We start from the raw sequence: 28000 nt of genomic DNA on the forward strand, positions 1-28000 counted from the left end.
TGGTCAGATTTGAAGTCAGTAAAATATATTGTATGTATATCTAAACAGGGACTGTGTAACATTAATGGACCATATCTAATTATTAACGGTATGTTATTTCTTCTGAGTATTTTGGGCGAGGGTGAAGATTCAGGCATTTCAAGTTTAGATTGGGCCATTTCCTCTCGCTGATCCTCAAACCAAGTAATAATGTCAAACTTTGTCCAAAGTAAGGGGGGGGGGAGCCCTGGTGCTGTGAAAAGATAGCACGATTGAGACATGTTTAGTTCGCTCACTTCTACTTTGAAATACAAAAGGACACTTTTTTATGGCATGAGTTTTAAAATGCAAGTTCTTAGAAACACATGGAGACTGCAAGTGTGTCCTTCTACCCACAAGCTTGGTCAACATTAATATACCGAAAGCTTTCAAAAGCCAAAACCCTGCAAGACAAGTCAAGCACTTCCAGCATGGCAATAAATTAGTGCTCCCAGTATCTGATCATTCCCTGTCCCAATGACCCAGTATGATGGAATCCAAGACTTCAAGATAGTTAATGAAACTTAATATATGCACACACCTCCATAACCTCCGTTATCAGCGCAGAAAACCAAGCAACAGCATAGCAAACAAGTCTGAATATGCCTCTCCACTGAGCCAGAGCGGCTATCTCAACGTTGAGTCGTAGCTTGAACATTCTAACTAGCAGCATTCCGACACGCAAGGCTTCCCAGGACACAGGTAAAAGAAAAGCAGGATGGGAAGGAAGGACGGCTGCAAGCTAAAGAGACGAAAGAAAAACAGTGACGGGTGAAAAACAAAAACAAAAAACACACCAGGAGGGAGACTATGGCGCCTCAGCACTGCTGGCTGCTGCTGCTGCTGCTTCACGGCTGTAAACGGATTACAGGTGATGGAATGTGGTGATCTTGGGTGTGTGTGTGTGTGTGTGTGTGTGTGTGTGTGTGTGTGTGTGTGTTTACCTACAATGCACCCTGTGAACTACTATGAGAGGCTGCATGTTTTTAGTGTGTGTGTGTGTGTGTGTGTTGGTGGTATGGAGTGTGGGGTGGTGGTCCTCCTGGTGTGTGCCTGTCTCTGCATATACATCTGCACTATATCGGCTGATGTGGTGAAGTGTGATGGAGTTAAACTTGTTTCAACTTGTTGTCTCAGGAATTTTGCAAACACAAGCACAAAACACAAAGCTTTCAGAGAGTGAGACCCAAATATTGGGCTTTCTGGGATGTTATTAAGGGGGAAAATGTCTGTTTGAGCTAACCGGTGATTATGAAAGAGTCACTAATTAGTGTAAAGACAATTTGTCGCACTTGAAGACGGAAAAAATATCCGTCATCAGTGTAGGTGTTCCTGGTGTCCACGTGGCCAAAGAGAAGATGTTTTGTATCATTATTTTAGTTTTATATATTCTGATGCTGAAGACTTAAAAAAATAAAAACTGTAGTAAAAAAAAAACTCTGGCTTTAATATCATCCTCAATAGTGTCTTAATTGTAAATATTTTAATTTTGACTAATATTTTTATTTACAGTTGACATTCAGTCAATTTAGACTCTAATACAAGCCATTCCATTCCACTGTTGCTGCGCTGCTGTGTATACAGACATTAATGTTTCTTGCGGTAGAAAATATGAATCACGTCTGTGTAACATCACGTCATCCGTGTCCTGTAATCCCGCGGTCTGAGGTGCGAAACCAACGTGGTTTTCCTTTATTCGAGCACAGCTTTGACGCTAATGGAATGTTTTTCCCTTCTTGCCAGGGGCAGCGAGTGACCTCAGCCCTTTTATAGGGCGTTTCGAAAGACTGTCGTACGACAGGGAGGATCTTCACAGGAAGCACCTGAGAGCCAGAAGAGACGCTACGTCTCTTCTGCAGCTGGACTTCACTGCTTTCCACAGGTAGCTCCACCAAATCCACTCTCTCACTCAAGTCTCCTCAGACATTTTTCTTTTTCATATCATTATTCATGCATAGAAGCCAGTCATTCATTTCTTCTCTGTGCGGCCCCTTGATACATCCCACCGAAAGAAAGAAATCTTTTGTGAGTTTGTTTGTGTCCCTTTCCTCCAGGACTTTTCACCTGCAGCTGAAACCTGACGCAGCAGGTTTTTCTGAAGATTTCACAGTCAACACTGAGAAGGGGTCGACATCGGCCGACCTCTCCCACATATATTCAGGGACGCTAGAGGGTGTGTATGAGCGGGAAATCTTGTAGACCTTAGTCAAACTAAATTTCTTGGCTTTTCATCACATCGTTTTGTTGGTTGGTTTTGGTAAAACGTTAAAGTTTCTTTCACGTTTACATTGTTTAACATTGTATTGACCACATGGCTTCTTCCCGCAGGTGAAAACGCTTCGACCTGCTACGGCTCTGTGTTGCAGGGTCAGTTTGAGGGAACCATCCACACAACCGACGGCGCTTATCATGTAGAATCCGTGCAAAGATACACCAGCAGCCCAACAGACCACCACTCCATAATCTACCGGGACGATGACATGGGTAAGACAATATCACTTTCCATTTTGTGGGGGGAGAAAAAAATATGTTTTATATTTTCTCACTGCATATTTCCCAGCGTGTTTTGGCTCTGGATCAACATACATCTGACTCCCCGCTCTGAGAAAAATGCAGGAGTGCAAAAGCACACACAAAAAAAGTTTCTTGCTGGAATTGCTCTCCGGCAACTCCTAGACTGATGCTCCAGCTAGAAGCCTCTCAGAGAGACGGACTAATCGATCTCTCATCCGCACTAATCCTGGAGGATCTCGACCTGCAGCCAGAGGCCACTATAGTGCAATGTGAGGCCACTCAGGGTCAATGAACAGTCTTACCCTCGGCATGGAGTAAGAGCTGAGTTATAGTGTAACAGCCGAACCTATTTAGGGTTCTTGGGGGGTAGCCTGGACCCCTCTGGACACGAGCCAAAGAAAATTTAACTGAGGATGGTCTGATCTTTGGAAGAGGAGGAGGGAAAGGAAAGGAGAGGAGGAATCAGGGGAGGGAGGGGCAGACAAGCAGGAGGTATGATGGGGAAAGAGGAGAATGCGATGAGAAAATGAGGAGAGGAAGAAGATAAGCATGCGGAGGATCTTGCAGGGTCTGAGGAGGGGACTGCAGGGAGCTTCTACAACATCAGATGAAGTTTTCAGACAGCTCGCCACATCGGCTGATGGATTTGCCAGATGGCAGCCATCAGCGAGACCACACACAAACAACTGCAGGTCCCGGTGGCTACGTGCATGTGTATTTCACTTTTGAAATAAAAAAAGACCAAAAAAAAACAAAGCTGTTTTCTGAGAAGGCAATTTACTGGAAGCACAGCCCCCGCAGCCGCCCCGTCCCCTCCATGTTTGTCCACACTGACTCTGGCTGTCTCCCTCCCCGTGTCTCCCGCCCACCTCCACAGCCTCGTTCAAAACCTCGTTCACATGAGACAAAGGCATCCAACATCCCAGACATGTTTCATAGTTGCAGAAAACTGTGTGATTTTGGAAGCGAGGTATACGATCAGACCTGCCAGGTGAGCACTGATGTGAAATAATGTGTCTGCACATCTGTGCGTTTCCACTCCCACCATTTATCGTGAGGGATTCAGCAAAGTTCAAATGAGTAACCTTTGGTCCCCCTGGCTGGGATGCTGGGAGGTCTCTCAGATCTGGGACGCACGGCACAACCCACCATGGCCATTTAAAGATAGAGTGACAGAAAGAGCACATTGCCATGGTTCCTCACAAACCCACAAGCACAAGTTAACGGTCCACAACCGAAGCTTTCTAGTAATATTTCTCTCTAGCTTGTCAGTGATCTCCCCAGAAGTTAGAAATTCCATCTTTCACATTTCAGAACATGCGTAATAAAAAAACACACAGATATCAATTCAAATAAATTCATTCAAAATAAAACAGATAAGCAAGGATATCAAACAGGAAGCGCAGGCAAGTATTAAAAGTTAAGAGTAATCATAAAACACTTTATTTAACAAAGTACTAAAAAGTATAGTGTACTTCTGAACTCATGGAAGCTTAGTTTTAGTAGGACATAAAAACTTTTTTGTGAGGAGGCTGTAAAGGGCTAAATATGCTAGAAGTCAGTTCAGATTGAAGCCCTCCGTAAATATAATACATGCAATATATTTTACTTTTTTTTCTTCTGGTTGCTTTGAAAGGGAACACGCAAGATCGTTTTGCATTTCCTCTTACTTTTTTGCAGCATGTTTCTTTGGACATGCTCAGTGAAACACAACTAATGTTGTGCAAGTCAATGTCCAGCATTACATCAGTGTTTAATTGATACCAGTCCGTTTCGAGTAGCCCTGAAGACAGAGCTTTTACAGCTGCTAATTTTCACTCAGAAAAAGCAAGAAATCTAAGAAAAACAGTAAAGGAGAAAAACTGCATCATGAGCATTGAGATGTTCAGTCTCGCAAGTATTAAGAAATGAGGCTTAAGCAGCTTTTCAATGTTTTTAAGAGGAGTGTTTGAGGGTATTCAAAATCCACCGCAGCATAAACTTGGACAGAACAAGGAGCAAAATGTTATTATAAGAACACTGTGAACACTGTGGGTCTTTTTGGCTTGATCTGTAATCCATTAAACCTGAGTAAGGCGTCTCTAAATCTGGGAAAAACCTCAGCATTGCACAAATGCTGTGCAAAACCTTAACTTTTTTTTTTTGATAATTAAAGGTTTTTCAATATGCTGGTGATATCCTTTTTATTTTAGGGTGATGTCATGACCACAACAGTCAAGTTGCAAATTAAACACTCAGAGTAAAGACACTCATAGCTGCGTCAGGTCTGAATGTTTTAACACAACAGGCAGTTGCTATCTTGGGAAATGCTACAACCTTTTGACTGTAACACTCTCTCCAAGGATACCAAAGGGTCAGCCTGAATGCATTTTGACAGTTGGACTGCACCTCTTCATTTTTCTCTGCTTTGGCTTCCGTGCCTTCCACAAGGAAACAGAAAACAGCAGATAACAGAGGAACTCCTAGAAAGAGAAAAACTCCAGGAGGTCTGGAGAAAATCCTCCACTGGATGGATGCCCGGAATTTAGGCATCGACATCAACGCCCTCGCTCGCACCCCTCCGCACACCATATCCCCTTACCCCCAGCTTAGGCCATGAGAAAATATTGCAAGTTTCTGATTGGCTGCTGGACTTTCGTAGCATGGGGTGATCTAGTCATGTGTTGCACGTCTTTTACTGTGGTCTCATGTCTCATTCGGGGAGATGTTTTACCAGGATACTCTCTCTCTCCCTCTCTCTCTCTCTCTCTCTCTCTCTCTCTCTCTCTCTCTCTCTCTCTCTCTCTCACACACACACACACACACACACACACAGAGCGTATATTGCCTCTTTGAGGTTGTTATGGGTCAGCAGCCCACTAAACATTACCTGGCATGTGAACGTGATTATAATATCATGTGACTCCACTGTAAACTGTGCAAGTCAGAGCCGTTCTGATTAACGTTGATGTCCTTGGCATGGTTTTGTTCCCCCTACCTCAAGGATTGATGAAGCAACTTGTTAACACCCGGACCCTGTTTAATCTAACCTTAATCTAATTTAGTGTCGCCAACTGCACTCGCATTCCCTGCATTCACGCGCAGATTCCCTTTGGTTCTCAACTATAAAGTGTGCACGGTAATGGCCTTCTGGTTTCAATAGTCCATGTTCAAGTCTTTGCATCGTTATTGAGACAACATGACACAAGAAGCAGGGTACAAATGGCAATTCTGAGTGCGTCCAGGCTGAAAGGGACCTTATACAATGTTTTCCACAGGCTGCCCCTTGGCTCTTATTCACCAACACAGGACCAATTCCAAAATGTGGGCCCTCTATTTATAAAAGTGTTGGATCCTATGCGAGGGCCTCTTTCCATGTTTGTTACATGACATACTGACAAAGACTGCTGGTTGCATCTTAGCCTTCAGCCATATTTACAGTCGTACGGCAATTATGGGTTGGGTCACAAATGACACCCATAATTACCATCGCCCATGCACTTTATACCCAGTGTCTCGCAAGCGCAGATTTGCCATAGAGGTTTTGCTTTGGCCACTCAATTTCAACACATCAAATGCAACTCATCATCACATGACACATGAATCTGTTTGGTGGTATGAAGTATGTTGCCTGCACTTCCCTTAGAAAGCCTTTATGAAATCACTCCTGTCTGCCTCGTCCTTCCTGCATCAAATTTGAAATATACCATAATCAGATGATAGAAACCAATGAAAGATAAACCTCCATCACATACTCACATTGCTGTAAGAACTTCTGCAACAATGCATTATGTTGTATCTTGTAGCCATAAACTCAGCCTTCCAGAAGTAAACTGTCATCTGTTGACTCTTTGTGATTGGAGCTGTGAGGAGGATAGTGAGGAATAACTGAGCTCAGGCAACCAAAGTTACTATGTTTGAAAACTTTAATGCAGAAACAAGCACAAATCCTCTTCCAAAATCTCTTTATCTGAACACGTTTACTGTTGTAAAATGTTTTGCAAAGTCTAACAGTGAACTTGTGTCCTTGATTGTAACCCATTCAAACACTCATGTCAAAGTACACAAAGTTTTCCGATGAGCAGATTGATATCAGGAGCATGTTTAATTTGGAATTTAGTTTGGCCTTGCAATGTGTCTCAATGCCAGCTCCAATAAATGAAAAGCAAGAGACTGATAAACCATCCTCTCTTATCTCTGTACCAATATTTATTATTAATAAGGGACACAGTTAAAGACAAAACATACAATTGTTTTAATGAGACGTCTAAGGTAAAGGGGTTTAGCAGCAGAAGAAACAAATTTTGTGCGTGCGTGCATGTGTAAGCTTATTCTGTCAATCAAATGTTTCTTTGTGTCTGTTGTCTGTTTTCTGTTGCTTCAAACAGTTGTACCTTCTACGAGAACCGATGGATTCTGTGGTGTGGAACATCTAAACGTCTTTGCCCAAAACCTCAGACCCGAGGTAGGACACTCCAGACATCACCTCAGTGTAAAAACACTTTTTCTTTGACCGCTTTCAAACCATGACACAGATGAGAAGACACAGTTTCTGATGTTTCTGTTCGGGCTGACCTACATTACAAGAGCATTTATTCTTTCTACCACCGTTCCTCTCCTGCTGTCACTGGTAGTTAATGATTTTCACAGTCATGAGCATTAAAAGGTTTTACAGAAACGAATAAAGTGACTAGAAGAGGCCAAACTCTGATAAACATACATATTTCCCATTGACATCATGACCTTTACACTGCTGTTAAGTGACAGTTAAAAAAGATCACAGGATAAACAACTGCAATGTAAACGGCACTAATAACCCCCTTTGTTGACTTCCTTATTATCTCCTGATTGGGTGTGAGACTCTCCGTGGTCAACAATAGTTGCCTCGTCTGTCATTAAGACGACTGAACAGACGTTACCTCTGGAGCCACGACGCATTCCGTGCAACATATCGCCCTCTATGGGACAGAACACATACCAGTTTAACTTGAGAGGAAACGGACATAATTTGGTTCACTAGTTGGATCCGAGTACATCATGGTCCAAACGTGCAAACATTGCTCAGTCAGACCTTTCTCATATGTGCTTTTGGTGCCATCCACAGGAGGCACCGTTGAGCCGGGGGAAGAGGACTGTGGAGGAGTCCAAGACCTGCTGCCTGCTCCACTTCCATGCAGACCACCTCTACTACCAGAGATTCAAGTCTGTCAAAGCCGTGGTGGCTCAGGTGACCACACGTCTCACCTCTTTGAAAAGGGTTTGTGTCATCACCAGTGGGCTTTAAATTTAGTGGACCAAAGTCCAAACACCCCGCCATTCCACGGACCCACTGTCACTGCCCTTTTGTCTTCAGGATGAAGGAGTGCTCAAACGGTGTCTTGTAGGGCTTGCAGACTCTGCAGTTGGTAGTAGTGGAAGTTTCCATTAATACAAGCCTGATTTGAAAACAAAATTGGCCAAACCCGTTTGTTGAACATTTCAGTAGTTTGACAAATTTGAAATATGATTTCATTTTTCTCTAAAACCTTAAACTTTGATTGTAACAGATCAGCAAAATTCCTACAGGGTTCCAGTGTATCACGCACACCATGCTTTTTGACTATAAGATGCTTCTAAATCTTAGACAATGCTTAACTGCCTCGCTGAATGGCTGACTAGCTGAGTTGTTTTTGGGTATGCCCAACTGGTGGGAGGGAGGCCCCTGGGCAGATCCAGGAGATCCAGCTGGAGAGACAATGTCTCCTGGCTGGTCTGGAAACGCCTTCGGGGACCCCTGAATGAGTCGTGGTAGTGGTTGAGGAGAGGGTAGTCTTCCCTGCTAAGGATACTGTCCCCTGTGACCCTTATCCCGGATTAGTAGCGTGAACCATGAGATGCAAAGTTCATTTTATTGAAACAGCCCGTTCAGATGTTTGGTCTCGTCTCAGGAGTTGGACTCATGTTCATAGTATTGGATCAGGGGGGTCAATCTGTGACGAATTGTAGCACAATGTTGTGAAATCGGTCTCACGTGACAGTGTTTAATCAAACGTCCGTGAGCATGTGAGTGGGCTCAGACTTCTGTGGCCTTGCTTTTGTACTCCTTGGCGCTCGTCCTGCTGACCTTCTTCTCATCACCATGGCCTCTCAGATGGCCGCACGTACTTTTTGTTGTCTCTGGCCTCTCAGATGGCCGCACGTACTTCTTGTTCTCTCTGGTGCATTGCCAGATCCCCCTCTTGTTGCACCGGTTGAGAAAACAGAATGTAAGCGATGACCACAGAGTGACTGTGGAGTGTAAACAGACAAAATGCTGTTGTCAATCACCGCTGACCTACTTTTGGTACCTCCTTCATCCAAGGTGTCAATATTTACAGTTGTGGAGCGTCCCAGCGTGCTCTACTAGACTGCATTCACCCCGCCGACCCCTGCTGCTGTGACTGGCACCATCACATGTGACTGCTGTGTACATGTTCCCTGAACTGCATGACCAGCTGTGCCAACCTCACTGTGACAACAGGCTGTGGATGGACTGAATTCAGGAAGAATCAAAAAAACGACATGATTGAAAATAAAAAAGTATGGCAAATTGCAGTACCACTGGTACTACTACTGCAGAAAGTCAGAAAACTCAAAGAAGTAAAATTTGTTAAACAATTATAGTATATTATTCATAAGAATACTGCCTGTTTTGTCATCACTGATTTGTTTTCTTTCTAGGTTGCCTCCTACATACGAGTCGTGAACGACATCTACGACAAGGTGGACTTTGACGGAATGAGGCTGCTCAACTTTAAAGTGAAATCTCTGCGAGTAAGACGTGTCTTTTACTCAAACTGCCACTTCTAATTATTGGACCGAGTCATTTGAGGCTCGCATTACGCAAAGCACGTCAGTGTTTCCTTTGAGTTTTGAACCGCTTTGCCTTACATGCAAAATGAGCGCCCATAGAGTGTAATTATGTGCTGTTCCCGGACTTGTGTGGTCCTGCAGGTGATGACGGAGGACGATAAAAATGACCCTCTCTCTCCTCTGTACATCGGGCCGGAGAAGCTGCTGAGCCTCTACTCGGAGTACAACTGGGGCAACTTCTGTCTGTCCTATCTGCTCACCAACAGAGACTACAGCGGGGTGCTCGGCCTGGCCTGGGAAGGCAGGACGGGTGAGTCGGACCCCCCTCTGTTCTTTTACACATGGGCTAATGTAGAGACGTGGAATCAGTTAGGCCAAGAGCTTGAGCTGTAGGCACTGCTCACATGTGGCTTTGTTTTGCTTCATGGTAACACTAACAGAATGTGTTTTTTCCACCGCCTGCATACTACATGCAGACAACAGCTTGACTGGCATCGCAGAGCTCAACCAGTCAAGCTGTTGTCTGTTAGCAGATCCTGTTTATAATATTGGGACGGCAAGAAAACAAAGTGAACACGATCGCCCCCTGTAGGTGGGCTGTGGAACAAGTGAAAAGATTTTTCCTTCACTTGATGAGTTTGTGGAATGTAGCTTTGAATAATAAGCTTGATCGCAAACATTTCAATTCTAAGATCCCACTAATTCACATTCTGATTCTTCAATTCTGAAGAATCAGATCTCCAATACAAAAAAAGTTTTTATTGCATCATGTGTTTCTTTAATCATACACACTCAGGTTGATGCTCAGGAGATTTGCATAGATGGCCAGTGGGAAAGATTTTGTCTCACTTCTTCTGGCCTTGGCGAGAGTTGAAAAACCAATGGGCAGTGACGCATAGTTATCCTCCACAATGGCAGGAAGCCTCGAGCTATAGCTGGCTGGTCTTAAATGTGTGCCTGTTTGTGACCGCACATGTCAAAACAAAAAAAAAAAAAAAAAAAAACTTGAAAGAAGTTTAAAATAAATGAGAAGTTGGTGTGGGCGTCTTTTAGAAATGCTTCTCTAAGAACGTTTTTATATCATGTTGCAGAACATGATATATCACACTGATTGGAATGTAATCTTGCGGGGTGAACCACAAGATTGTGATAGATAGAAACGGCTCCACGCTGAAACATAAGATTTAGCAAGTGAGATAATCTCCCGCTGCTGTGTGTGCTGTGTGAATCTCTGCGTGAATCTCTGTGTGAGTCTCTCTGTGATCCAGGCTGATTTATCAGCGCTCAGCTCCCCGCGGCGCTCCCAGCACGCTGACCTCGCCATGACACAAGACTCCATGCACTCTTGAATTAGTGCTAAAGAGACTGTAAGGACTCATGTAAACACTGGCGAAATGCTCATTAGCTCCTCATTTTGTAAGTGGTCGCACTCGAATTGCAAAACAAGCCAAGATGAGACTAAGAAGTGGCAGAAAAGTCTTCAGCACCACCGTTCCCTCCCCTTCCTTCCCTTCTTTAGGTCCACTTGGCACGGAAGGTTGCTGGAAGTACACAGCTCCCATTACAGGGACCTTTTTTTTTCCAGCCGTTGTTTTGGTTTCCGAAACCCAAAACAGAACGTGAGGGAAATCATCAAGTAACAATCAGCTGTGATTTGCATGTGAATCCTCCACTGCACCGAAAACAACACTGAGGCTTTTATTTTGACCTAATTATTACATTTTAAAAACACCCAGAACTTCAACTTATCAAGACTTTTGCACATTGGAATTTCAAATGTAGAATTTAGTTGATTTGGGACTAAATAAAAATTATTTGCGTGTCACGATTTGACCAGTTAATTAGCGAACAATTTTACCAGTTTCACCAGAGTTTTACCCGAATTGGTTCACTGACCTACTTTCACAATTTTACTACCTCAGCTTATCAGCCACATTTCTCAGGTCTTTGCATTGCACCACATTGGGGGAAGTCTGGACGCATATGGAGGGATGGTTGTGGCAGTGGGAGGTTCTTCCGTGATATTGTCTAAACTTTGGCTTTTGATTGGCTAATCTCAGGGGCGTGAGAGAAGACCACCACAATAACATGTGACTGAGGAGAAACAAACCTTTGACACTCTCTCACTCAATTGCACTCTTATTCTCCCCCACTCCTCTCTCTCTCACTCTCTCCCACAAACATAAGACACACCCACAACGGCCAGACGTCTTAGAGGGGATGGATTGGTAAATGCATTCCTCCACATGATCACCATGGTGATTTCTCACGTGAGAAAGGCGTGCATACGCACATGCACACAGAGAAACTCACAGAAACAGGTATCCGCACACAATTGACGGATTTGTTGACATTGTTGTGACTTCTGCCTCACGTGACAGCTGTGAAAAACAAGCACACTATTAAACCCTGATAACCCCGAGGGGAAAAACGTTTGCATTTCCAAAAGCCTCTTCCACCAGTTTATCAGTGGTCTTGGGTAACAGATGGCAAAATAAAGCAAATAGCCATAAAGTCAAAGACCTCATTGGCATTACTGCAACATCACAGACAATACATACGTACATACAAGACGCGTGTTCCCGCAGCTCCCCCCTCCTCAGAGTTATGTGTTCATACACCAGTGGAGGTTGGGGGGTTGGGATCCGAGCGTCTCAGGCCACACGTGAACTTTCTCACCAGTAAAATTCCTTCGTCTCCTCAGACTAATGGAGGCTCACATAGTACTTTTCCACTCGACTCGCTCTGTTGTTGTTGTTTGGCTGTTCTGTCCTTTTATATTGACTAGGTCAAAAGGATGAAAAATTAAAATGAAAATTTAATTAAAAATCACAGCTATGGTACTAAACAGGCAGTGCCCGTGGAGCTTCAGCTTGATTTATGCAAAAACAAATCTAATGTGACCACTTAATTTAGAGTTAAGCGGTGTTAATATAGCTGTTGGTTTCTGGATGCTGCTACTGGATGCGGAAGGCTTTCAGGTGCTTTTGAACTGTATGCATTCCAGGCAGTCTTTCTTTCCTCTGCAACAATAAGGTCATATTGGTCTCAACATGAGGTGAATAAATCCTATTCAGATTGGCAGTGTAGAGGTCAATGAACCCTGCAGACAAAGGGGGCAGTGATGGAAAGTCACTCGACTCACTTACACTACAGCTGGTCTGGCACGGAGCTACTGTAGTTTGCTAAGAGCTTAAAGTCATTCAAGTATAAGGTGTTGTGAATTTCAGTGCAATTCAGCAACAATGTCCTTAAGTACACACTTTTTCGGAGTGAAAAAAGGAATATGCAGTGGATGATTTAAACACTTACAGGATGAGATTATCATCCTGAAATATCTATATGTATACACATCTGTTTTTTTTTTTTAATGATGAGACAGTAACTACTTCTTTGAGTTATCTGTAATTACATGAAGTCCAAAGACTCTCTCAAGGAGAAGCGTCACTCAGGAATCTGTAAAAGATAAAACGTCACACAATTTTTTTTAGTTCTTCTTCTAACTGGATGTGAAGTAGCCGTCTCTCATCTTTATTTCTGATCCTGGAGCAGCATCTATCCTATTTACCCCCCCAAGATCGTCTCAGAAAACTACCTTGCTATGGAAACTCTGACAGCCTTTTAGAATTGTCATTTTGACCTTCAGAATTACACTGCAGCCATGGCAGGTGTGTCACAGGCTGGGCCACTGGCTGGGTCTATTTACTGTAGCAATCCCAACACGTCTATTTAAGTTTTGAATCAATGACACATCTAAATACATAAACACACAACCATGTCCGTTTTGATAGTTGCATGGACTGAAAATAAAGACAATCTGTGTTGATTCTCCTCCATTTGTCAGTGTAGAATTATCTAAGTTGGACCGTCTTGCATTTGTTGAGTTTTTCTTTGCACTTGTTCCTTTGTGTCTTAGTGTGTGTGAGCACCGTCTCTGCCAACGGTAAGCGTTCTGTCAAAAGGATCCGGAGGAGTGTTTGCTTCTCCCCGATGCATTTGTCAAGCAAGCTAATAATAGGCGTCTTTCTTTTCCACCTCCCCTCCGTGGCGAAGGACCAGGACGAAGAGGGGAGGAGGTGGGGACGAAAACCCAGCCCCTTTATTGCTCGCTCTGCCAAAAATCCCTGGCACAGGCGTCCAAACGCAGTTTCTTTCTAGGAAACTCGGCTCCCTGAATAGTGGGCCGGGGGGCCTTTTCAGGTCAAAAGCATGGGGATGTCGCAACAATGCTAATATAATGCGAGAATCAAAGCTAGAAGAGTCCAAGGCAGTTTTTTAGGAAACTGAATTACTACTTATTGACTTTCAACTGCTCAGTGTACTTTAAAAGCTGAAAGGTTTGAAACTTTTTTCTTAAATAGCAAGAGGCTGTTTTGTAACACTTGCCACCCAGTGACAATGTAGCCCTCCTTGTCTTTGCCACTGCCCTCAGTGTCCTTTCAGCTGAGATAGTGGGCACTTTTGTTTTTGTTTTTCGACCTCCCAGTGTCCCTCAGCATTTCTGTGCGTCACACCTGCAGCCTGCCGTGTAACAAAAACACGGTGGAGGATCCAGATGTGGCGGCTGGTTCCCACAGTCCCCTGTGACACATGGTGAACTCGGATTTCCATGAAAGTGAGGACGGATGTGAACACTGCAAACCTTATGCCTTGAGTAAAAAAAAAAAAAACCCTACTGTTGACCATATTGTGTAAGAGGCGTTATATAAAATTCATGTGCGCGCATGCCAAGAATGAGGCCTCTGAACCTGCCGCACACGTGAGCATAAATGGAGGGAACCAATGAGGGGAGGCCAGGGTCACATGGATGTCTGAAAATGGCTCCTGATGGAGCCGATTGAAAGACGCTGGTGCAGAAAAAATGAAGATGGATGAGCAGCGGTGTGGAGCTAGCTAGCTAGCTCATGCTAGCTGCTTCATTGTCTTTTCTTTTGTATGCGCAGCACGATTCATGGAGGAAAACCGTGTCGAGGTCAAAACGTAAGATAACTGAGGGCTGCTTTGGTGAAATCCACCAGTCGTCTCCTTGAAAAGCTATTGGTCCTCAGCCGGACCAATTAGGCGTGCTTCTATAGAAGCGGGGAGCTGGTCTAGTCATCTGAACTTTGATGTCCCAGCCAAATATCCATGTGAACGCTTCCAGCTGCTTCTTTGAATTGTGAGAAAAGCTCTCAGGGAGGTTACATAAAGATACCGGAGACCGCTGGAGACCAACCGGCGGCGAAAGGGCTCTGAAGTGAGGCAGGTGCTCAGGAGGTCTATTAGCCCGTCTGCCGCCGCCTGCTCCCAGCCCCCAGCCCCTGGCCCCCGACCCTGGGCCTCACGGGTCGATAACACGCTGTTGGTTTAAGGTGCTTCCAGTAGCACAAGGTCAGTTATGTAATCATACTGTACATAAAGTGACAGGCAGGCATGCCGAGGGGGGTCTACAGGTTCCAGTGAAACTGTGTCGTCAGCTCTTGTTCATGCATGGAGGGCGGTGAGGTGAGGGGGGCAGCTGGTGATGATCAAGCACTCAGTTCGACCGCTCCACTGGTCAGAATGTTTTGATGCTACTCTCTCAAAGCCCCACCCCGGCACTCAACCGTTCTCCCCTCGTGTCTCCGTCCTCCAGGTAACTGGGGGGGTATCTGCTCCCAGCCCACCACCCTGCGCAACGGCCGGACCTCCACCCTCAACACAGGCCTGGTCACCATTCAGAACTATGGAGAGCTGCTGCCACCGCGACAGGTCCAGCTCACCCTCGCCCACGAGCTGGGACACAGCCTGGGCGCTCCAGTGAGTCGGCCGGTGGCTTCAGGCAACATTGCACACTGTTTTTTTGTCGGATTGACGCAACAGCTGATGACAATTTCTTGGTGTTGCTTACCTGGAAAGAGAGAAGTGGAAACCACTTTGTCATCAACATATGTGATTTCCCCTTCGTAACATGGCTACATTGAGTTTTCGGTCTTACCATTTAAATAGTTCATCAAAAGTGCAGGTCCAAACAAAATTGCATGAAAGCACACAGAAGCTCACTTTATCAGATAGTTACAGATTATTTTTTGACAGCTGTTGGTATGTGACTTGAAATGCTGTCAAATACGTAAATGATAAAAGATAACGGTCATTTTTGGAGAGCCATAATAGGCCTTTGGGTCTCTGTGCTGAATGTTTCACTGTTTTGCAACCCTTTGTTCACAGCTTGGCTCAGCTTGTCACACTGTCAAAGTTTCGCGCTCACTTCTTCACTTGTCAGTTTGCCAGTCAAACCGTCGTTCTTCGTCTCTGACGAAGTCTAAGTACGAGCCGCGTGCAATAACTCCTCTGTTATCCTCTGCGGTGCCCCTGTGACTGGACACCAGTGCCGCTTGTGTCCTGAATCTTAATTCAACGTAAGGAATCTATACCATGCTGAAATGTAGTCCTCTCAAGCTGTTTGTGGCGCGGCAGAACAAATTGTGTGTGAATGCCCCACTTATGTGAGCTTTAATGGACCTTCCGGCCGACGTCTGAATCTCACCCAATCGTTTAAACGCAGCAGGAAAAGAGAAATTCCTTCCCTCATGCCGCTTGTCTTTTTCCGTGCTTTAATTTACAGCCCTATAAAAATTGTTCCGTTTTCTCAAAAACCAACGACAGCAACAGGACGTGGGGTGTACATTCATGACTCTCTCGAATAAACGATCCACTTCCACATCTGTCGCCGCACGTGAGCCGTTACGGTGGTTCCCCTTCCTCCTGGTTTGATTGGCAGCCAACACCTGCGACCTTTCTCCCACTGCCGAAATGCCAGCAGCGTTCCTCCGTCCCCCTTTTCTGCTCCGTGTTATTCACACTTTCACGGGCCAAGGATTCCTCTCAGGCTGCGCCGAGCAGATTAGTTCTGCTACGTCAGAGCCTGAAAAATACCCAAACTTGGCCTGTTCTGGTCTGGTGTCCTGGATACTGTGACAGGCATGTCTCATTGTTTCCATACCGACCAGAGCACAGGAAGCGGTCCGAGCTTCTATATCACCTGAGAGTTGTGGCAGGCGCAAGACGTAGGCTGCTTTTAGCCTTTGGCCTCTTTTTTTTATTACCGCCAAAAATGCAGACAATGTTGTTCAGACCTGCGCAAGGAGGGGTCTTGAGTCTTCTTCTATAACAATTTAGACAGTTTTTTTTTAATATCTTTGTCAGTTTGAAATTCAATAAGTAATAACTTCAATACATTTTAAATAAACATTTTAAATAAATTAATGACACTTTCAAGCCCACTTTGACTTTTTTTTCTCTCACTTGAATATCCACTGGGCTCTATTTAGCTGCATCTAATGGTGAAAAAGTATATCGCAAACAATGACAATGTTAATCCCTGTTTTCTTATGTCCCTCTTCATCTCACATCATGGCAGCTGTGATGTCATGGGAAAAGATTGAAAGCTCAAGCAGATCCATGTTCTAAACCACTGTGAATGTATGGTAGCACAATATGGCCCACCGCCTTATTCCACAGTAAATAAAAATGCTCATCAGTGGAAGAAGAAGTGAGCATAGGACTTAAGAAAAGAGCATTTCAGTCGAAAACAAGAGGTGAGGATGGAATCTCACCGTGGAATCTAGTGGAGCAGGTTGGATCCACTGGGGTGAACTGCTGACTTGCTTAAAAAAAAAAAAAAAAACTCAAACCATGTGCAGATGACAAGCACAGGGATTTCAGCAAGCCAAAAGGTCAAGAGACCAAAAAAATTAATCAAAAAAGGACAAACGTCTGAATGAAATGAAATAACACCGCAGTACAGAGAGACGATCCAGCAGGGACTGAAGATCAGAGTGGACTTTGAGTGTTGATGAGCTGATGACGACCAGGTGGGATTGATTGCACGAGGCAGAGCAGGTGTGAGTGGCGTCGGGAGGCGGAGCAGACCGGGGTGACAGAGTGCAGGTAGGCGCAGTCAGGCTGGGAGACTTTCACAGAAAAAAGAAAACACACAAAGTGAGACAAAAACAAGCACACAAGTCAATAAACTCACTCAATTGGCTTTTTAGATTTCAAAAGATCACTTTGATATCAGACGCTGGGCCTTTAGTTGTCTGACTCCGAAAAAGAAACATAACATCCATGTTGTTGGGTCTCAACCAAAGAACATATGGAAGTAGCTGCCGCATGAGCATTGTTGTCGGTGGGTTGTGTGTCCCCTGTGATCGTCAAGAGACGTGCTGCTGTGGGCGAAAGCCCCTCATAAAGTCTGCAAAGGCTCAACGGTCTGAGTCGGAGGGAAGGAGAGGTTCAAAGGCCCTTTGAACATCTGGCTGGGGGCCCTTCTCCGTGTCAGATATGTTTTTCTTCCTGCAAAGTTCTTGACGGGATTCATTTAAATGACTGTTTGCCAAAGACGTTAAATGGGAATATGTGAGATGTTCCAGAGTGAGACCGCAGTTTCAAAACAAAAACAAAAAAATTTGTGTGACATTCCAAAAGGGGATTTTCTCACTTACTTCTTACTTACTTACTTACTACACTTACTTGCCTATGGCCCCTTTTAAATGCATCTTCTGGTCTTCGAGCTCATGTGTGTGACCCTGATGTCCTTGGTATGCAACGTGTGGGACTCCTTCTTTGTTTCAGGGCTAACTCGTTTCAGAGAAGAAAATGAGAAAAGTTGCCAATAAAATTTAACAAAGATAACTTTTAAAGCCAATGAACATTCTGGTGAGCACTAGAGATTATAAAGTCTAGTCTAGTCTAAAATCTTATTAAATGGATCTATTAAATCTTATCATTAAAATTGTATTATCTTAATATAGTAGTAAATACTATACATACACTGAGTAGTAATAGTAAAATCGTCCTGTCCTTGCTAAACCACTGCTTCCTTTTTTCATCTGTACATTCTTTAATGAACTTTATTTTACCGAGTGAAAAACTTCCCGTGGTCTTCACCGTAGCACGACGAGGGAACGAACTGCGGCGACCTTGGCTCGGCCGGCGGCAAAGGCCGCTACCTGATGTTCCCGCAGGCCACAGACGGCACGCGAGAAAACAACGACAAGTTCTCGCCGTGCAGCGTCAAGCACATCAGCAACATCCTCCAGCTGAAGAAGGACGAGTGCTTCGAGAGTGAGAGCAGATAAACTCCAGTTGATGTTTGTGTGTGTGTATTTAGTGGTTGTATGATCGATTGTGTATGGTGGCTCTGTTTTCCAGTCAGTGACCAGCCCATCTGTGGAAACCTGATTGTGGAGGAAGGTGAGGAGTGCGACGTGGGTCACAACGACTCTGACGCCTGCTGCTACAGCGCCACGCATCCTGTCGGCGTCCAGTGTCGCCTTAAGCCTGGCAAAGTCTGCAGGTGTCACACACACACACACACACACACACACACACACACACACACACAGACACACACACACACACACACACACACACATACAGATATTTCACTATACAGATGTCAAAGGGCATTGAAATGTCCTGTTCTCATCAGTTTTATTGTCCTTTGTTCCCAGTCCGAGTCAGGGCCTATGCTGCAGGCCCAACTGTGAGTTCCAGCCAGCAGGTCAGACCTGCGACGAGGAGACGGACTGTCAGGAGGAGAGTGTGTGTCCAGGCTCCTCCCCCGACTGCCCCGAGCCCAGCGCCAAGGAAAACCTCACAGTCTGCAGCCTGGGGACAAGAGTGTGTCTGAACGGGGTGAGGCAGCCTGACGGATCGTCCCTGGGGTTCCCTGACGCCAAGGTTTAAGCCGTCTGCGTCCAGGAAAAGGTCTAAATTATCAGTGAGAAAATGCAGAAAATCACATTTTATGTGAGGCGCAAAACGTTAAAATTGTTTGACACCAAAGACGTCCAAACTGCTCTCAAGAGGCGCTAAGTGAGTTACAGTCAGTCTGGCCCATGGAATTGAGCTATTATGGCTTGGGAAAGTGTTTTGGGAGGTATGGGACAGTAAAAATTCACAACATAGGGTCAAATTGGTGCTTTTTGGAATCCAAAAAATATCCAATCAATTGGACAAAATTATTAGTATGAAGTCACAGTTCGACCTCATTGGCCTAACTGTAAAACAGAAATATATGTAAGTGGAAGCCAGGACTCAAAATGAAGATCTGAACAATTCAAATGAAGCCTTTTTTTAATAGATGAATTCTAAGTAGAAACTCCGGACAAAAACACTTCCTTCATTCTTTGTCATGTCTTTAGCCTTAACATGCTTCCACTTTGCTTCCTAGAAAATGGGAACAAATCCAGATGTACTTCTGCACCAGCTCATCTCCTCCTCTTCCTCTTCTGCAGGTGTGCTCCGAGTCCGTGTGTGTGAAGCACGGCCTGCAGCAGTGCGACTGTCCTGGAGACTCCATCAAGGAGAAATGCCACATGTGCTGCCAGCAGCCCGGTAACCAGAAAGGCCCGCGCGTCGGCCGCAACTACAAAGGAATGTGTTTACACTCTTCACAGCGTGCGAGCTCCGGTCGCCGTGCACCAAGGTCGCGGTCTTACGTCACCGTTTTCCATAAGACCAGCAACATCGTCTGACGCGCTCGGCTTGTGTACCAACAAAGTGGCGTGGAGGAGCTTTTTTCTGCTCAAGGTCACGAGGAGTTGCAAGACAGGCTATTAATACATATCTGAATTTCTCTTTTACTGTATCCATGGCAGAGGAGCCTGAGACGTGTGCCAGCACCACCTCCTCTGTGCTCTCCCGTCAGTTCCAGAGGAAAGCGCTGCCATTGGTCGGAGGGGCACCGTGCGCCGGGAACCAAGGCTACTGCGACAAATTCCACGTGTGTCGTCTGCTGGACGCCGACGGTCCCATAGCCAGACTGAAAAACGCCATCCTTAATTTGGATGACTTTGACGACATAGGAGAGTGGATGAAGGTGAAGGTTAAATAAAAAAAATCATTCTGTTGGTTTAAAATGAGGTTCTGGTCTTTTTTAAGGATCGACTCTAGACTAGAGCATCTACGTGTCGCAGTCATAGCTCATAGCACCGCGGCAAATCAGGAAGGCACGTTTAGCTTAAAAAAGAAAAAAAAGAATCTGGGGCTCAACCATCTGTTTCAAGGGAGACTGACATGACCCCTGACGTGATGAGTCTCTGTTGTTTTCCCATTGCTGCATCACTGACCCGTTCAACAACCCCCACTCCCTCTGTCTGCTGTGTTCAAGACGGGGCAAAGTTCAGGAGGAACTTGGAGAGAGATAAATTTTCATTTCATGTCTTTCTAGTAGTGCTGACCAGTGTTTAGCAGTAGCCTTCCCCAGCTGCTGGACCGCTCGGATTTCAACTGATCATCCGTCTTGCAGACATCCAATAAGCAACGTTTTCAACCAGTCTGAAGTTTCCGCCGCTTCCCACCTCTTTCTCATCCTTCACGTAGGAGGTCGAGGTGCAGGTGGTGCAGCTGTTCTTAGCTGTTCTAAAAAAAAAAAAACACCCAAAACACTGGAAAAAACATACAGGAAAAAGAAGCTACCTGTATACAGCATGAGTTGTTGTACTATTCAGATTACCATGGAAGTATGCAGTGGTGTGCTAAATGCTGCGTTCACGTGCATCTGGTGCAGCCATTTGAGCTGAAACCACCCAAATAAAATACAGCTGAGTGATTGTAAGTGATAGTATTTTTTTTTACACATCTTATTCATGAAATCCATTGGTAACAAATGCTTCTCTCCCCTCTGAAGGCCCACTGGTGGGCCATCCTGCTGGCCATCCTGACTCTGTGCACACTGATGGGCTGCACCGTCCTCCTATGTGGCCGCACGCTGGAAACCTCCGACCTGGAGTGACTCTGGAGCGGATCGGCTCCGGAGAATACGAGCAGCGTGGCGGTGACAGTGCGGGCGGACGGACGGTTGGATGCCAGACAGCTGGCGATGAACAACGGGAAGGATTGACTGCTCCGGATTTCTCAAGGTCACATTGAGAGGTCGCATTGTTTGAGGCGCCATGGCAGGAAGCAGGTGACCCACTCTGTTTCTGTTGACGTCGCCATGTGTCTGTCTGTGCATTGTGCCAGACTGCCGCGCATGTGCTGTGGAAAATTTGGCGGATTAAACGCGATCAAAGGCCATTCAACACCACTGCTCACTGTACAGGTTCCATATTATTCTAACCGCGCACTGCACATGTGAACTGAGCACGAGTCTTGATGTCCGTCCAAGTTTCCACGTATTTTAATGGAGGCGCTTGATCCCCTTCAGTGCCACAGCTGATAACTTGTGAAACTTGGAACTTTGCCCCTTTGGAACGGATAGTCTTCATTTTCATTGACTGTTTATTTATGTTAACAACATTGACATACATCTTGTTCAACCTCTGCTCTGTACTGGTTAAAAGGGATATTTGTACATATTGTTCTGCTGCTTTAATGTGGTAAAATTGTACATTGTTATCATTTACTGTGTTAGTGCTATTAAATTATAATATATAATAGCACCCAAAAGAATGAGTTTTATTGTACGCACAACTACTGAAGTTGAACTTGTGACTTGCGCTTCTGGACACTCAGCACTTATCAGCCTATTGGCGTCTATCTCTGAGGTCACCTTGACACAGCGCAACCCAAAGAAAGGCAGTCAAAAAGATATAGATGTTTTAATCGGTCACAAATAAGTGAAACAAACACCAACCCCTCAGATAAGCAGCATGGGAGGGCCAATAGTCCAACTTCTGATGGTTATTCTGTGACTGATAGGAAGAAAAAGGAAATCAGGCTCATGGTGACCCAGCAGTTTTTTTTGGTTTATTTAGGAATTTATACAGTTCTGAGAATATTTACAAATTTACAGACAGATTACATTTACAGATTAAGTTTGACCAATACAAAAAAAACACAGAATACAGTTTTCTACGCTATGAGATCTCCTCGGTGTTAAGCTATTTACACGACTGTACAAGTAACATGGTTTAACTCACTCTTGCCCTGTTTTCAGTGCAAAATAAAGAAAAAGAATAAAACATTTCCAAATGTTTTAAGTAGTTGGAAATGCGCTCACAATGATTACAGTACCGGTCTCGGTCTCTAATGAGCCCCAGCTTTACACAAGGTTCACAGAAATGGAAATGTTTTTTGAATGAGTGAAATCAGGTTATGTCAAAAAAAAGAATGCAAGTACAGAAGAAACAGTACAGTTATGATAGAAAAAAAAAAGACAAAGACGATTGTTTCTATTGTACGGATTATCGCCAGGATTATTTTAAGTAACAGCGACATCTTTTTGAGATGTACTAACAGGACTGACAAGTGTAAAAGTCCCAAAGACTGACGTCCATGAAGCACCATATGTGAAGACAGTAAGGCACACTGCTAGCGGTCCCACAGTCACGTTACGCTGCCGAGAGCCACAGTGGTGAATGCTTTGTTATAGTACAACACACAAAAGCCAAGACAAGAAAAAACGCATCTTGGCTTTTAGAAACAAACTGCTGGACCTCCAGCAGAGCGCAAGAGCACTTTTTTTTCACAGTGTTTGCTAGAAATATGAGAATACACTTGAGGTATTTTATACAAAGTGCCAAACAGGGATCCGCACCTCCACACATGATCAAGGTAAAAATCCAATCAGGCAGCATGAGATGCTCTGACCATGTCAGATCTACACCACTCATAAAAACACTTGTTCTATAAAATATTATACACTATTTACATATACAGTTCTTTAAATAAAAAACAACAACATCATTTTGTGGTTATAAACAAGGCACTAAGAGGTTTGTATGATCTCAGAAAAATAAGTTAAATTATTTTCTAAGTGCTGAGATGGACAGAGGGGCGTTCACTGATGGTTCCTTGGAGGTCAGTGGCTCCCCAGAGTTATTCTGCACAGAAGAAGAAGAGCGGTTTGTTATTACGGTGCACAAACTGTGATGTTGACATGAAGTGAGGCTCAACTCACCTTTTCGGATTGCGTTTGTTTGTCCTCCAGGCATCCTTGCACCTGACAAACGTCAACTCTTGCGTTAAGCTCTGCACATCGGGGTCTTTGACGCAGAACACCATCCTGTCAGAAATAAGTAGATAAATCAGTTGAGCAACCTTGAAATGGTGCGTTTACTGGTGTCCATCTCCCCTCCCTAAACGTGACACGACGTACTTCTGCTGCGTCTCGCCGGCTCGGATGCGGATCTTGTGCACCTCCATGTTGGCGCCGTCCGAGTCTCCGGACCACCAGGAGGAAACCATCTTCAGCATGCTGGACGTCGACCAGCCGTTGGTCTCCTCCCACTTGAATTTCAACATCAGAAGATCTCCGATGTCCTTCTCGGTCACCAGCAGGAACGAGTGCGTCTTGTTGCTCACAATTTTTTCCTTCCTGCCAGACGACAACACGAGACGTTGAGGAATATTTCCAAAGGAAGCCTCGCCGAAGAAAAACCGAGCCCCACTCACAGTTTCAGCTCCAGGTTTTCAGCTTCTCCTTCGGTGCCGTACAGCGAGGCGGTGAGCGAGGGCTCCATCTCCGAGCGGTTCACTTGGCTGGAGAAGTGAATCTTCAGCTGATAGTGGTAAACTGAAAGACGCAGCAACGACAACAGCAGCTCAGCACCAGGGAGGGAACCTGAACACACCATGCCACACCAAGCCCGAATGGAGACCTTCTTCTCACCCACCTCTGAAGGGCATGAGGGCCCGCGTGTTGGTGTACATCTGGGCGTTGCGCGGCCGCCGCACCTTGCTGATGTCGTAGCCCACCGTGTTGCAGCGGCTCTTGCGGCAGTTGAGACACATGCCGCGGTCGAACATGTCGCCGCTGCCGCAGCGGTAGGCCTTGGCTGCCTCGCGCTCGTTCAGCAGCGAGTCGATGAACAGGTGCACCGAGCGCTCGTGCTCGCACTTGACGGCGTCGGTGATGGCTGGAGGAGGATTGGTTGGGGGGTAAGGGGGTAGAAACGGGGCAGAGATTCATTAAGCGGGAACCTCACTGGGCGGAGGCTGCTGTATCAACTGGTGCAGCCAGACTGATATTGTGTTTGACCCTTGTGCGCCCGTGTTTGAGGCCCTCTGTTTATTTTCAGAGCGCCATGAATGGGCTCATTGTGCAGCATGACAGGAGCGAGGCTGCCGGGGGGGAGACTGCTGACAGGAGCAAGAAGATAGAGTGAAGCTGAGGCTGCAGGACGAGTTGTTCTCGGTGCATCTCGTCATGATCACAACATTATGTGCGCAAAACCGTTTTGAGTTCTGTAAAAAAACGAAAAAATGCATTTCTAATAGACGTGACAAGCACATGTGATCAATGTGTCTGAGAGTTACTGGGGACGTTATGGCAGTTTCATACGATGCATCTTGCAGACAAGCAGCCTCGGAGGGCTGAAAGGAGTGCAGCAGAGAGGGAAACAAAGTACATTTACCACTGGTCGGTCACCCATCATGCATTGCTCTCCGCTCCCTTCTAAAGATCTAGCAATAGAGTGGAAATGGTGGAAGCAGTCAGGGTTCAGGGAGAACCAAGTGACAAAGTCTGCAGATGCTTGAGGGAGTTTTTTTTTTTTTTTTTTTCTAAATCAGACGCGTTGAAGAATTTTGCTTTCTTCGTGTCAGCGCACGAAGAGAAGAAGAAAAGGCGGCAAATGAAAAACAGTAAGAGGACACCGCTCGGCCAGAACTGATAAACACCAACAGCAACTCTTGTAACATTAAATCATTACTTAACAAGCCCCAAGTTCACTTTTGTCCTATTTTTTTCTCTTTTATTAAAAAAGAATGTTGAGATAAATAAGGTACCATCTACTTGTTAACAAAGTTTTACTATACCATACCATCATCATATCATACCATTTTGATCATGGTATTATTATATCCCCTTTTATAATTGAGAAATGTATATTATTAATTAATATTAATTAATTAATCTAATTAATGTTTTAGGTAAAAGTCTAAACTGGAAACTGAGTGTTGAAGCTAAGGCTTTTAATTTGAAATAACTTTGAGCAACTGATGTAAATTTACAATATGACCGCAGTTTGTGTCGCGCTCGTCTCTCACCGAACAAGCCGAGGTTAGCGATCTTCTCCAGCGCCCCCCTCAGGTTGCAGCCAGGCTGGAAGCTGCCCCCGTTGGGATAGATGTCCACGTGGCCAACAGGCTGCTGGATCCCGATACTGAGGCCCAGCGAGCCCCGCGTGAAGGTGTGCAGGACGTCCACAAAGTGGGCATCGTCGGGGGAAAGGCGCCTGTGGGCGTGCATCCCCTCAAAGTCGGGACCGGCCGGGTCCAGACCTGCGGGCGGAGACACAAACACCTGATCAGAACGCGCCTGAACGTTCCCAAGACACTCACAGCGCGTCGGAGTGGCCTGCCTACTTTCTTACCAGTTATTCTTCCAACTTTATTGGTCGCATGGCTTCCAGCGAATCCGGCAACGTGGGCCCCGAGGCTGTAGCCAATCAGGTGGATGTTCTCCAGAGGCACGTTGGTGGTTTCCTGAGAGGCAACAACAAGCTTAAAAACAGCCTTTCTTTGACGTGGTGAACAGGGAAACTTATGAATTACTGTTATCTAGCAGCCTAATTAAAGGGGAAATTAGATTTAATAAAAGTTCATCTTAAATAAATGATTTGTTGTCATGACCATGGTGTCAAATTTGATTTTTAGAGTGAAAAAAGCCTAAAAAATGGTTATTTGTATGACTTTGATTGTGATTTTAAAACTGAAGGGTGAACGTTGTTATTAGCCAAGTGTTTTTTTTTCCATTTCAAAATGCAATGGAAACCAGAGGCCCTTCCTTGGATTGGAATTTGATGAAGCGATGGGAGGGATAACAAGTGATTAATGGATTATCCCCAAAAATCAAGGCAGGAACATTTTTGTTCATGACATTCTCCTAAAGTGTGCTGACCTCGATCCAGTCAATGAAGCGAGCGATCTCCTGCCCCACCGCCTTGGTCTTCTGAGCCGCCACCACGTAGTGATTCTGGGCCGAGTTGAGCCAGTCCACCACGATGACGTTGGCCGTCTGCTCCCTCTCGTACAGCGCCGACACCAGCTTGGCCACCCAGCTCTCGAACATGCCGCTCAGCTGAGGAAAAAGACCCAACAAACAACACGGGCGTTAAACTTTGAAAGTGGCAAAACAAACGCAGATATCTTGTTAAGTTCGGCGAAAAGTTCAGGAGCAACGACTGAACCGGTCCGAATTCACAGCATTTCAAAACAACTTGGACGTGTCTTTTCTTGTCAACCGAGTCGATCAACAGGAGTGGTTTTCTCCTCAGCTTGAACGAGGCCCGTGGGTGTCTATTAAAGCGGGGCAGGTCGCGGCAGGCCGACCGGATGCCTACTCACCGTCCAGCCGTGGATCACCAGGAAGGTTTTGGAGGAGCTGTTGAAGGTGCAGGCGGCCAGCGAGTCGGGCCGGCCGGGGACGATGTAGCACAGGTCGTCGTCGGGGTGGGAAGGCTTGCGGAGGGAGAACTTGGTGAAAGTCTGATTGGCTTCATCCTTGTTGTCGTGGTCCAGCAAGTCTTTCAGGGGGTCGAGAAAGTTGCCTGAAAGAGAAGCGAGACCAACGAGAAGATCAGAAAGTGTTCGACGTCAGTCGTTAGGTCTGGCGTGTGATTCCGAAGGGCTGCCAGAGGTTACTCAAGTTCACTTGGTCAGACTCCATTAAAAACAAACAAACAAACAAAAAAAAAGCCCAGAGACCTTTCACCAGTTTTAATCCTGCCACCTCCCTGGCTGTAATCTGCCCACAACTCAGCGGCCCAGTCAGCTGACTCAATGAAAGGGCTCCTCGAGAGCGGGGGAGGGGAGAAGGAAGTAGGAAACATGCATACATGCTTCAAAGGTGGGCGGTGGGGGTCGGAGGAGTTTTAGGGGCCCTATTGTAAACAGATGACTCCTCATTTTCTTCCTTTTCAGCCTGAGATTGTGACTTTTCTTGGCTTTATGGCATAATATCTCAGAATAGACACCAGTCACCGGGACTGTTTGAGTCTCCCACTGTTGGACGCTCGCCAAAAAAAGGACGGAAAGTCTACACGTGCTGCTCGCGGTATCTTGCAGGAAGCGATTGTTATCATCGGACTCTAAACACACGCGCGCGCGCGCGCGCGCACACACACACACACACACACACACACACAAAAGCACCGAGTGAAACGTCAGCGTCGAGAGCCGTGCGCGCGCGTCCGATCCGATCCGATTCGATTCGATTCGATCCAATCCGAGAGAGTGAGAGTCGTGAAGGGTTCCGACAAAAGGGGGACAAACTTGAAACTCACCGAAAATAGAATCGGCGAGGTCTCCTTCCAGAGACGTTACATCGTGCACAGCTGCGCTCAGTGCAACAGAGTACAGCAGACAGACTATCCACACTCGCATCGCTTTGGAAGTAAGAGAGAGGAAAAGAAAGAAAAAAAAAGTAGTTTTGCTGTAGATTAAAAAAAAAAAAAAAAAAAAAATCTATTCTAATCTATGCGCTGTCAGAAGGCGTGAAAAGTGTCGCTCCTCCTCTTTTTCCTCCTCCGGTTCGGGTCCAGTTCTGTCAGGTCTCCGGGATCGCTGATATCTGAGCCACCTTGAACTGTCAGCGTCTTAAATAGCACCTCTGACGGCCCATTGGCTGCCGAGCCTCGGGCGAGGAATGGAAAAAAAAATGTGTAAAGTAAATGATTACACCGCTTTATGGGGAGGCTTTACGACACTGCCTGGCAGCGAGGCACCTCGATTAAAAAGCAGCGCGGCG

General features: G+C 45.5%; 2 protein-coding genes across 4 annotated transcripts; one reads left to right on the forward strand and one right to left on the reverse strand.

Annotated features, from left to right (window-relative positions):
• The first annotated feature begins 168 nt into the window (after positions 1 to 168).
• On the forward strand, positions 169 to 22263 carry LOC142886040 (disintegrin and metalloproteinase domain-containing protein 10). Of its 3 annotated transcripts, none has more exons than XM_076022949.1 (15): positions 169 to 889; positions 1768 to 1900; positions 2073 to 2191; positions 2347 to 2502; positions 6900 to 7003; positions 7616 to 7738; positions 9211 to 9303; positions 9484 to 9652; positions 14957 to 15120; positions 18255 to 18426; positions 18514 to 18658; positions 18816 to 18999; positions 19602 to 19701; positions 19965 to 20185; positions 20996 to 22263. In XM_076022949.1, exons 1-15 carry the CDS (start codon positions 829 to 831, stop codon positions 21098 to 21100), a joined length of 2049 nt encoding a protein of 682 aa, XP_075879064.1. In that variant the 5' UTR covers positions 169 to 828; the 3' UTR covers positions 21101 to 22263. The 3 variants fall into 3 exon arrangements, with proteins under 3 accessions (XP_075879064.1, XP_075879063.1, XP_075879065.1); XM_076022948.1 differs by having other exon boundaries at positions 174 to 889; positions 1762 to 1900; XM_076022950.1 differs by having other exon boundaries at positions 205 to 889; positions 1762 to 1900; positions 6900 to 6976.
• Positions 22035 to 27998, reverse strand: lpl2a (lipoprotein lipase 2 a). Its single transcript, XM_076022952.1, has 10 exons — positions 27537 to 27998; positions 26599 to 26801; positions 26153 to 26332; positions 25626 to 25737; positions 25300 to 25533; positions 23925 to 24167; positions 23704 to 23824; positions 23408 to 23626; positions 23210 to 23314; positions 22035 to 23132 (listed from the first exon to the last, which is right to left on the reverse strand). Exons 1-10 carry the CDS (start codon positions 27634 to 27636, stop codon positions 23111 to 23113), a joined length of 1539 nt encoding a protein of 512 aa, XP_075879067.1. The 5' UTR covers positions 27637 to 27998; the 3' UTR covers positions 22035 to 23110.
• Positions 27999 to 28000: the final 2 nt, after the last annotated feature.

This window comes from Nelusetta ayraudi, unplaced genomic scaffold (assembly GCF_046127955.1).
Source record: "Nelusetta ayraudi isolate G7.1 ecotype Tasmania unplaced genomic scaffold, CSIRO-AGI_Nayr_v1 ptg000013l, whole genome shotgun sequence".
Classification (NCBI taxonomy): domain Eukaryota; kingdom Metazoa; phylum Chordata; class Actinopteri; order Tetraodontiformes; family Monacanthidae; genus Nelusetta; species Nelusetta ayraudi.

Coding starts and splice junctions, on each gene's coding strand:
- lpl2a (XM_076022952.1), bottom strand. CDS start 27,636: ATGCGAGTGTGGATAGTCTGTCTGCTGTACTCTGTTGCACTGAGCGCA. Junction 25,534..25,625: donor TAAAGTTGGAAGAATAACTG/GTAAGAAAGTAG, acceptor CTCCGCCCGCAG/GTCTGGACCCGGCCGGTCCC. Junction 23,627..23,703: donor GAAAACCTGGAGCTGAAACT/GTGAGTGGGGCT, acceptor GTCGTCTGGCAG/GAAGGAAAAAATTGTGAGCA.
- LOC142886040 (XM_076022948.1), top strand. CDS start 829: ATGGCGCCTCAGCACTGCTGGCTGCTGCTGCTGCTGCTTCACGGCTGT. Junction 9,653..14,956: donor GGCCTGGGAAGGCAGGACGG/GTGAGTCGGACC, acceptor TCCGTCCTCCAG/GTAACTGGGGGGGTATCTGC. Junction 18,427..18,513: donor GAAGGACGAGTGCTTCGAGA/GTGAGAGCAGAT, acceptor TCTGTTTTCCAG/TCAGTGACCAGCCCATCTGT.